General features: G+C 41.6%; 1 protein-coding gene across 1 annotated transcript; it reads right to left on the bottom strand.

Annotated features, from left to right (window-relative positions):
* Window positions 1–8307: 8307 nt before the first annotated feature.
* Window positions 8308–9432, bottom strand: LOC149684738 (uncharacterized). The gene has a single exon (XM_089870965.1). The coding sequence runs from the start codon at window positions 9430–9432 to the stop codon at window positions 8308–8310; it is 1125 nt and encodes a 374-aa protein (XP_089727091.1).
* Between the last annotated feature and the right edge of the window lie 2057 nt (window positions 9433–11489).

Below are 11489 nucleotides of genomic sequence, written 5' to 3'. Positions count from 1 at the left end.
CAATAGTTTGGTCGCCATATTGGAAAATGGCCGCCGTGAATGCTGAGTACAGTATATTTCACCATGTTGTTGGAAAATTATGAAAATTTATAGGTATGATAATCAGAGCTGCATGAACCTCATAGTAAAATATTGAAGCCATTAATCAGATAGTTTGGCCGCCATGTTGGAAAATGGTTGCCATCAATGTCATATAGATACAGTATATGGTTCAAAAATTATGAAAATTGGTAATAATTTTGTTGAAGACCGTCTTAACATCATACATGAATATTGAAGATGTGCTACTGATAGTTTGGGCGCCATCTTTGGAAATGACTGCTGAAAATGCTAAATATATTTCAAATATATAAATCTTTTTGAAATTCCAATTATGAATAGATGATTTTCATTAATCAAAAAAGTGTATATTTCGAAGTCGAAATTATCGACACCATCTTTAAAAATGGCCACACGAAAATCGTTGCCCTAAATTCTGAATGAAAGGAAAGTTATTCTAAGCTGTTGTTCTCAACATGTTGATTAGAGAATATTATTTAATATTTGGTTTACACATTCTAGTATTGTTTAAGATTAGATTTTAGACAAATTTCTAACATTTCATTCATATTCATCGTCATCCTGAAGTTTTTTTTCATAATAATTGCATGTCAGAGGCCTTAATTAGGCGCTACACCTATGCGCCCCTCCCCATCATATTCCAAATTGAACCTGAGGATCCGCCGTCATGGCACACGGGATTGGCCAGCGGGCCCGACGAACGCCACTAGAGCAGGTGACAGAAGCTGGACACGTCAGCGTCGAGCCAAGTCAGGAGGTAATCGGTGACAGGGAAGGATTAGGGCAGCAGAAGACTCGAGTGGACGGGCGAGTTCTCTCCAAGCACAACAGTGCCATACGGCCCAAACAAATAGTGTATCCGCGACCCCTTGAGGGTTGCCAATAGCGGGGGCGAGCCAAGGCAACACCTGGGCGGGAGCGAAGCGGCCGAGCAAAACCTTCACGGAACGGGGCAAGGAACGGTCTGAACCAAGGGCGAACCCAAGGAACTCCCGAACCGTCACACCGAACTTGGACCCCCTCCGCCACGACAAGTCCTTTGAGATTAAAAGGTTAAGAGAGCACTTCTTTCATTTACGTGCTGTAACTGAGTGTGGTTATGATAAGGCGTGGTTTAAAGTTATGACAGATAATCAACATGTTACAAATTTTTTGCGCTTTTTTAATGACCATATTGCATCTAAGGAAGCCATAGCTGCTGCCGAAGAGAGATTCCTTTTCGCTTTTTTTAGGGTGATAATTGACACGTCACGCTTCAACTATGTAGATATTACACGTACAATGGAACCGTTGCCACACATACTGCCAAGTCCTCATTTGATCTCGCTAAGGTTCTTCCAACAACCGACGCCGCAAAACTAAATTTTTTCCGAGCGTATCTTCAAGTCCAATAATAGCTCGGAAACGATTTAATCCCGAACAGTGGGGATTGGTTCGCGATCGCGAAAGTCGAAGACCCATTCACACCATTCTCCTTCCGGCATCAGATGAACTTATAAACCTCATTATTTGTACCTGCAGTCTGCAGAACATCTTGTATAAAGAACTGTGAATGTAGACGATCTGGATTAGCTTGCTGGGCAATCCAGGTATTAGCCGTAATAAAAAATCTTCAGGATGACGAGAAATACGAAAGAAATGTTAAAAATGTGTCTTAAATCTAATCCTTAACGACACTAGAATCAGAAGGGAATAAGAGAGAAGGGAGACATTAGAGCCTCTTTGGGAACGAGAGTCCGACCAACCTCGAGAAAACCGCGAAAACTTTGCGCAGGTACACAGCTTTTAACCAATTTACTGCAAAAATAGTTCTTTAAGTTCTCCGCGGTATCGGCCCATTTGTCTGCTAGATTTTCATTCTCCAAAGGCTTAGGGCTGTCGATGTTTCGTTCTTGTGTAATTATAACCTCAAGTATGTATTTTATTGAAACTAATTTATATTTTTTAATATTAATTCGGAATAATTAGTTTTCATCTATTTATTACCTTCAAATTATCTGATTTTGGTATGTTCTCAATTCCCGCGCATCTAAATTAATTGCACAGCTTGATTTCGTTTATCAACATGAAATTCTCCTTCAATGTAAAGTTGTAAACAAAACTACTTTTTATACGTCAACCGAGGCGTCACCTTCATATGTGACGTCACAGCTACGACAGAAGTTAGATAGCCAATCAGTGAAGGGTAGTTAATTTGAGGTTAGTAAGAGTGTTGTTACGAGTGTAAAGCATTATGGAGATATAAAGTGTGTCCCTTCTCTCTTATTCCCTTCTGCTAGAATGCATATACCCCATATAAATGGTTTTTACTAACCAAAATCCGAGTAATATGGCTTTCCTTTCCTTTTTTTCCAGATTTTAGGATAGTAATATTTCAGCGACCATTTTTGATGATGGGTCGATAATATAGACTCGAAAATAGTTATTTTTATGGCGTTTTATACGTTCATGAAAATCATCTACTCAATAAAAAAATATCGAAATAATATATATATCGGTAATATATTTGGCACTTCGAGCAGTCAATTTCGATGATGGCGCCCAAACTATCAGTAGCACGTCATCAATATTCAAGTATGATATTTAGACGGTCTTCAACATAATTTTTACCAATTTTCATAATTTTTGAACCATAATGGCATTGATGGCGGACATTTTCCAACATGGCGGCCAAACTATCTGACTAATAGCTTCAATATTTTACAGTGAGGTTCGCACAGCTCTGATTATAAAACCTATAAATTTTCATAATTTTCCAACAAAATGGTGAAATATACTGTACCTAGCATTCACGGCGGCCATTTTCCAATATGGCGACCAAACTATTGAACACAGAGCCATAAAATTTTGCCATGATGTTCATGTGATTCAAATCATAATGTGTACCAATTTTCATAATTTTTGAAGAAGAACGTAGAATACATTGTAGTTGGCATTCCCGGCGGCCATTTTCCAAGATGGCGGCGAAAGCTCGCGCTCCACAGCAGGGGACATTTAGTATATTTTTTGTTGGGTCAAAAACAACACATGTAACAATTTTCATCTTAATGTTCAAATGTTCTAGGTCAAGCCCTTTTTTGGCATATCTGTCCTGGCCTATAAGGCTTTAAAAGTTCTTAAGGAACAATTAGAATTCAGTAATGAATTATCTAAGTTAGCAAAAGCTCACCAAAAGAAACACTATGACCTCCGCCATGACCCTCTAGAGTTTGAGGTAGGAACATAAGTATGAATGGAAACGCATCCTTTGTCAAGAACGACAGGTCAGATAATGAGAAAGCCCAGTCCCAAATGGGCAGGTCCCTTAAAAATAGTTGGAAAACATTTTCACGTTGTCTACGAGTTAGAAGATGCTGTCTCAGGACAGAATGTAGGGAAAGTTAACCTACAGCATCTGAAACTACTGGCCAAATGTAGCTGTCTTCGACAATGAAGGAAATGCCCCCAATTCTAAGTCCAATGTTGCAGATGATCCTGAGCCTAGTCCCACAACGAACGGTGGTACCATGGACCACCCTCCTACGGCGACTTCCTCTGATTCAACATCATCTTCTACTTCACCGTCACCCCCTCAGGACGGTCAGGATGTCGAGCAACAGATCATTCCTGCTCTAGATGATCAAGCAGCGGATCAACAGATCCTCCTGCAATTTCAGATGATTTTCATCCACCAACGGACTCTGATAGTGAAGACCCCCTCTCCTACTTCGTACCTATCACGATATGCGAGCTTTCCAGCTAAATCATCCCTCTAATGACAGTCCGCCTTCTGTGGCAGAGGAGGCTTCCCCGTCTGATCCTGAAAAATCAGTCGCGGAACCTAAGCTACATCCACCAACTTCGAGTTTTTCGGACGAGATTCAAACGCCTGAGCACATCTCTGACAATTCAGTCGCGGAACCAGAACAACTTCAATCACCTTCTTCTGGGTTTTCGGAGGAGATTGTGGCTCCTGAACATTTGTCTCAATCGCTATCCCAATCGCTGCGTGCGTCTGAAAGTTGGTCGACCACGTTATCGGTGTCTATGAGAACTCCTCGTTTAAACAGGGCTACCTTACCCGATAGTTATTTAGAACCTTTTCGATTGGGATGGCGACGAGAAGTGTGCAAAAGGGAAACGGTTGTGCCAGGAGGAAATGAAGTCGATATTTATTATCGCCCTCCCGACAATAAACGATTACGGTCAAAATATGAGGTCCAAGTTTACCTCCAGAACAACAACATAAAAAACCTAACTAGGGAACATTTTTCCTTCACCCGAGAGCCAATCTCTTTTTCCCATGGGAGTTTATCTCCCAAGCTAGTAAGAAATATTATTAATAATATATCTTTATAGATGGCATGGAAATCTGATGCCGCTCCGTGGTTTTTCGAATTGTCTAAGGAAATTCGCCAAAAAGAGTGTAGAACATCAAATCCGACGAGCTTGACTGGAAAATCCATAGAAATACTGGAGAAATATTGTCCATATGACAAACAAGTTCAAGAACAGTGTCGAAATTGTGGCGATTTCGGACACAAAGCATGCGATTGCTATACTCCAAATCGTTTAATAAATTCTTAGGATTCATGTCCTCTATGTTTACTAAGGGGCATTCTGCAAACAATTGTCCTTTTGCGGATGAAGAATCGCCAATTATTGAAGTTCCTCAGGAAGAAATGAAAGAATTGCTAGATCCTAGTGGAACTACCCTTTTGAGTGTGCCTTCTTCTTCTTCCTGTCAAGAAGAAATTGTACAAGGCCCTGTTACTGCTTTTCGGCGCCTAAAGGAATACGTCCAAAAATCCCTTGTTCCTGTGCCTCAACTGCCAGCTCAGCTCCTGGTCCCCCCTGCTCCTCGCCAGAACCTTCCTCCACCCTGTGCTTCTCCCCGTCAATGGTGCCCATTAATTTAGCCGGACGAGGAGGATAAGCTCCATTGCGAGCGTTTTGGAAGTATGGGTTGGACCCCGAAGTTAACAATTCCTAAAATCCTTATTCCGGCGAAAGTTGAGCAGGCGAAACACCCTCTTATCTGGAGCACTGTGGTTTGCTGGCGATGCAGAAAGACAGGACACCATGACGTTTCAGACTGCCCAGGAGGGCGCAGCAAAGAATCGATTGCCCGACGAGAGGCCCGACGAATTGCCCGTTTGGCGAAAAAACATTCGCTTGGTTAAATGAAGAAAAAAAACTTTTGAGATAATCAAAAAATTCCTCACCCCTGCCAAAACATTCAAGGTTCCTCGGGGTAACCTTTCTTTTTTCATTTTTCCTTGTTATGATAAGATAGTTCCTAAAGAGGGGGGATGTAGCATGGCTGCCAGATTCCTTGGAGTTTCTACTCCTTGGATCTGGCAGGGTATATATGCCTCCATGCTACATGCTCCTCCTCCTCCTTGTCAAATCTTCTGATATAGCACACTGTCAGTCCTAAATAATTTTGCATTACCACCAAAAATATCGAATCTAAATCAAAAAAGTATTAAAATTAGAGCGATCCAGCTATGGAATGAAATGTCTAATGATATCAAAAATATAAATACTATACAAGGCTTTAGAGCCCACATTCTTTCTTACGTAGCTAAATTCTAGACTCATATAAATAACAAAAACCAATTAATGTTTATCTGAGGAACTTAGGCAATGATTTATTTGATGAACTTTGTTAATGATTTATTTGATGAACTTTGTTAATGATTTATTTGGTCAACTTTGTTAATGATTTATTTGATGAATTTTATTAATGATGTATTTAGCGATTCTTATGGACGATTTACTAAATGAATTTTGAGGATTCACCTGTGGTTCTAACCAATTCCACATTAAGATTTCCTTGCTGTATTTTTTTAATTTAAAACTAGTGGACTCCTTTGTAAATCAGTGGAAACTGAAAGGAATATCCCAATAAAGCTTTTTAATTCAATTCAATTCGGTTTATTGTGCAACAAAAAAAGCAGACAAGTCGCTCACTAGATTGTACACAGAAGTTTATGTAAAATGAGATTACAGAACTATTTGAGTAGGATGAATTATTTATAAAGTGATTTGAGGTTATGTAAAAATTTGAAATTAATTATGTGATAGGGATTAATTATTTAGTCAAGGAACTTGGACAATATATATTGGTCAACTATTTAGAATCAGATACGAAACTATAGTGAAGTCCGTTTAAAATGAGACGGAAAGAATTTTGGGGATAATTAGTCCCGACAATAAAATAAATTTGGGGAAAAAAAAAGAATTCATTATTAATAAAATGATCGCATTTTAAGTATTAACACGGAATAAATCATATTACAGGGAGTTTATGTAACTATTTGAAGAAAATTAACAGTAATTCAATTACAATGGGAAGAAGAATGAATAAGGAAGTCTAAGGTTATGTGAATAACATACACAGGGGATACGAAACTTTTGTTAAATATTTCTTAAAGAATAAGAAAGAATTAAGGGAAGCTTTACGCGACAATATAGTTAATTTTAAAACATCACTTGAAAATTTTGAATGAATTATTAAGTCAATGGAGGAAAATTATCGCGTGTAAAGGTATTAATAGGGAGTTAGGTAACATAAATTTAAGTCATTGTCAATGTCAACGGATTGATGTGAGAGGATCACTGAAGATATCAAAATGCGAAGGCATGCTGTTGCACGCAACCTGCATTTGTATCATTGGGTTTATTGAAAAACGGGGAACGTAAAACGTACAATTAGTCCTAAGATTTTTAGGCACAGAGAAGGCGAGTTTTTGGAGGAGAGAGCTAGATGGGATTCTGTTATTTAGAAGTTTGTGAACAAATCTGACCCTCGAGATTTGCAAGTAATGGGTGAAGTTAGGAATGTTTAAGGTACTAAGTAGGCCCTGATAATCATACGGCAGAGTTGATAAGAAGAAAGTATGGCAAAACTCCACAAATTTTCTTTGCACCCTTTCAATTTTTTCCAAAAGATAATTTGAGCATCCCCCCCAAACGATACACCCGTAGAAGGCTCGAGAACGTACCAAGGTAAGATAAAGTAGTCGGAAATGGTAGAGGGAATTTAGTGGTTTGGTGAGCTTACGGGCAACAGCGAGGGTCCTACGCCATTTACTAAACTGGTTATTTACGTGTTCCCGGAAGTAAAGAGCGGAGTCAAATAGTACGCCCAGGTCTCGCACCAGGGTTTTACGAAGAATCGCTGAGCGCTCCATCGTATAGGAAGTATTTATCATACGACAAACGCGCCTGGTGAATGAGACGTGGACTGACTTTTTGGGGTTAATAGGCAGGTTGTTTTGCGCGCACCACCTAGAGATAGCGTTGAGGTCATTCTGGAGGAGAGCGGTGTCTGCTAGGGAATTAATACTTTTACAAAGTTTATTGTCATCCGCGAGTTGGAGGAGGAAGGAATGCTGAACCACAAATTGAAGGTCGTATAAATAAATATTAAAGAGCAAAGGACCCAAGGATGACCCTTGAGGGACTCCACATGTGACTGGGTAAGAATAGTTCGTGATAACCCCGTTACATTTAATTTTGTTAATTCTGCCCGTTAGGTAGCTACTTAACCAACCTAGTAAGCCAACCGAGACTCCCATAGAAGACAATTTCGCTAGCAAGAGTGAATGTGATACCCTATCAAAGGCTTTCGCCAGATCGAGGTAAACGGTGTCAATTTGTCCACGAGCTTCAACCACGGGAGAGACAAAATTCATGAAGGTCGTTGGGTTGGTGTCCACACCTTTGCCAGGGATAAAACCATGTTGACACTCATTAGGGAAAGTACCGAACCAACGTTGTAGACTAGAGTGGATGAGTTTGTCAAAAATTTTAGCCAAGACGCAAAGGAGGGAGATCGGCCTATAATTGACTGGGTCGCAAGCTGAGCCGTTTTTGTAAACCGGAACGATCAAAGCTTTTTTCCAGGAGGCTGGGAAGTATTGCTTTTTCAGTGACAGATTAAAAATGTACTCAAGAGGCTTAAGCAATATTTCGTGGCAGCCCTTGATGATAAAAGCCGGAATACCATCATCCCCCGTGGTAAATTTCGCGGGCATTTGTTTAATGGCTGAGTATATTTCTGACTGTGATAGAACTGGGAGTGAGAAGTTGACTGGCATTAGCGAAGGGGGAGCGCAATAGTTTCCAAGCTGACCGTCATCAACCGCAATCTTAGAAAATACATTCCCGAAAATAACGGACAGTTTTTCAGGTCCGTAATTAGGTCCTTGCCTGACTTTAGCGAGATGGTGTGATTGCCTGATTTTAAGTTACCCCCCACTAAACTCCAAAACTTTTGGGGTGAGTACGAGCCTCGTTGCAAACATTAGCGGCATGAGTCTTTTTGTCCCGAGTTGTAAGAAGCCGAACCAAGGCACGGTGTTTCTTAAAGGCAACGAAGTCCGAGTGCACCCCCGTCCGTTTGTGTTTTTTATAGAAGTACCTTTTTTGTCTAATGTGGAGTATTAACTCCTTGGAGAAAAAGTGAGTAAATGACGGTTTACCCCGTGGACGTTTTCGTGGTATGAACCTAGTCATGAGGCTTTGAATGAAACCTGTCAGCAGGGTCACGCAGTAATCAACATCTTCCGAGGAGTAAATTCCTTCCCAGTCACATTCTTTAAGAGCGTTATAAAAGCCAACGAAGTCACCCTTATCGTACTGAAACACAGAAGTAATTGGTGGGATAAATTTTAACAGTGAGTAGGGATAACTAATCGTAAAGGGGGGGGGGTGATATTCATCAATTGGAACGAGTGGATCCCGTAAGTGATCTAAAAATAATCCGTTGACATTAGACAAGCACAGATCTAACAAATTATTACTAACATTTTTTAAAGTATTATGCTGATGCAGGTTCATAGAATAGCAAATTTCAAAAATGTGTTGGGCTTTCTTTGCAACTGGGGAGGTACACCATTGCGTAGTGAAAAAGTCCCAGTTAATTCCGGGAAGGTTAAAATCTCCTAAGAGAATTATGTCCCCTTGGAAGTCACGAAGAGAGTTGATAACACAACGCGAATAAAGTTCATATTGTTGGTCATTGATCGTGGGTCTAAAATAACCACAACCTATGAGAAGAGCGGTCGAAGAAGAAGTTTTAAGTTCAATGAATACACATTCGTCCACCATTTCCAGATCTCTGCGCCGACTTGCCATGAACTCACTCCTCACTGCGAGCAGAGAGCCTCCACCACGAACACTCTGGTAATGAGGATCAGGGCGATCCGCGCGAAACACTTGATAAGAGTTTGGAAAAAAGTCATTATTGAAATGTTCCTGATAAAGCCAGGTTTCAGTTATTGCAAGAACATCAACGTCCAAAGAAACAACACTTTTAAAGAATTCCCGAGATTTGGTACGTAAGCCGCGAACGTTTTGATAAGCAATAGACAATTCTCCCATGACGCTATTGGTTCGTGGGAGGTGGAAGCTCAGAGCTGTGTTTATAACTGTCACGAAGTGGCCCACCAAATTCAGCGAGTATACAATCAACCGGCCAGAGGTCAGGATCCGATAGTCGTGAAAATTCGTCATCATCCGAGCAAGTGACGTAGAAGGAGGAGTGAGAGGCGTTGGGATTAATAATAATAATAATAATAACTCTCACCCATAACGACAACTCAAAACAGCTTTCAAAAAGGGGAAAAATGTAATGACGAATATTACCCCTCAAAACTGTGCCCTCCCTCACATTTTGTTTATTTACCTTCGACCACTAGGGAGTCCCGGGTACCCAAGAAAATTCTTCTTTGGGGGGGGGTCGGGTGCCCGCAGGGCTCCCGACAAAATTATCACTATTTACAAGTCTGCTCTCAACCTTCCGCGGTTTACATTGTACCTTCGTTGTCAACGCGTCATCGCGTTCCGTTCCGACCCCGCCTTTGTCCACCAGCACTATCAAAACGCTTCTGTTCTACCCCACCGATAATGTTATGACTTCTGCCGATGTTCTTAAACTTCTTGCCACCAATGCCGATAATGCCCACTTGAAACTTGGCATTACCGCGATTCGCCCATGTAATCGGAACAGTGTTGCCATTTCTCTTCGCGAAGAGTGCGACATGGCCCGCTTCCGGCAATTCGTCTCCGAGACCCCTGCTCTCTCCACCGCGCTTCGCTGTGACTACGCAAAGCTACGTCACCCTCTCCTCACAGTGTTTAACATCGATGATACCTATTCCCACGACGACATTAAAGAACACATCCTAGCTCAGAACGGATTAGAAGCTTCGCCCGATGACGTTTCCGTTCTCACGACTTATAAATCGCGCCGAGGCACCAACTGCGTAATTTAGGTTCCTGCGCGTCTGTTTCACGCGATCTCGAGTGTCGGTTATTTGTTTATCAGGTTCTCTCGGTGTGCGGTCGCGAAAAATAAAACGTTTGACGTTGTAATCGCTGTCAGGCTTTCGGCCACACCCGCGCGACCTGCGAATCCGTCCATCCAGTCTACGCCTATTGCGGACATCGTCACGAGTATGTGGACTGCCAAGCCGATGGTCCACTTGAGTGTTTCAACTGCGTCGACCATAATTCGAAACACATGACCACCTTCAACACTAATTACGAAGCAAGCGACGAAGAATGCTCCAGCTATAGACGTCAAATCGATTTATAAAAATAACGCGTCATTTATTGATCTACAACCTTACACATTTTTTTCGACACATTTTTTTATTCTTCGCGTTTCAATTTTTGTTTAATTTACATTTCTGTTTAACGAATTATGGCATGTAACATAGTATACTTTGAGTATACTAATTCTTGCACTATGTGCATTGCAGTTTTTTCGATCATAAAACCTGGCAGAAACACATGCTCTCCCACGGCCTTCCCCTGTCTAGTCTGAAATATACCTGCCCCTCTTGCGTTTTGTTTCCGATGCGGTTTTCGGCGTCTCTCCCCATTTCCCGCGTTGTCGTTCGCGCTCGGGTGATTCCAACTCGACATTGCCTGCTCAAGCTCTAGCCTTTTAGTGCTCCTATTGCGCACGTTCTTTTAGCTCCTCTGGTGGTTTGCACGTTCACCAACGGCGTCTCCATATCTCTGAATTATGCTCCGATAACTCCCGCTTCGTGCTACTGGGATAACGAGCAAACGGCTACCCTCGCGAAGCTCGAAAGTGACTTAGCGCCTAATACTCCTTTTATCAACCTCGCACTTTTGAGGCTTTTTCGCTCGAAATCCGTGACCGCCATTCATAATAAACGGAAGCAACCCCAATATAAGGAACTCGTCCCGCTCTCTACGCGATCCCGATCGATTGGCAACTTCGGTGCCCTCTACTCCCATTGTACAATCCACTCCCGATTCGCCCTTATCCCCCTGCAAGTCACACCAACAGCGGATACCAACGATCATCCTTCAAGCGCCCGTTGGCCCCCGGCACTATCTGTCGCTTTGGCAGCCTAAGAGAGCGCAATTCCCCTAGACAAACCTCACATCAATCTCGCTTTATC

This window comes from Phalangium opilio, unplaced genomic scaffold, assembly GCF_054372755.1.
Source record: "Phalangium opilio isolate 3A_F unplaced genomic scaffold, DU_Popi_V2 ptg000032l_1, whole genome shotgun sequence".
NCBI classification, from domain to species: domain Eukaryota; kingdom Metazoa; phylum Arthropoda; class Arachnida; order Opiliones; family Phalangiidae; genus Phalangium; species Phalangium opilio.
Note: the sequence above shows the minus strand (reverse complement) of the source record. Positions and strands in the feature narration are given on the sequence as shown.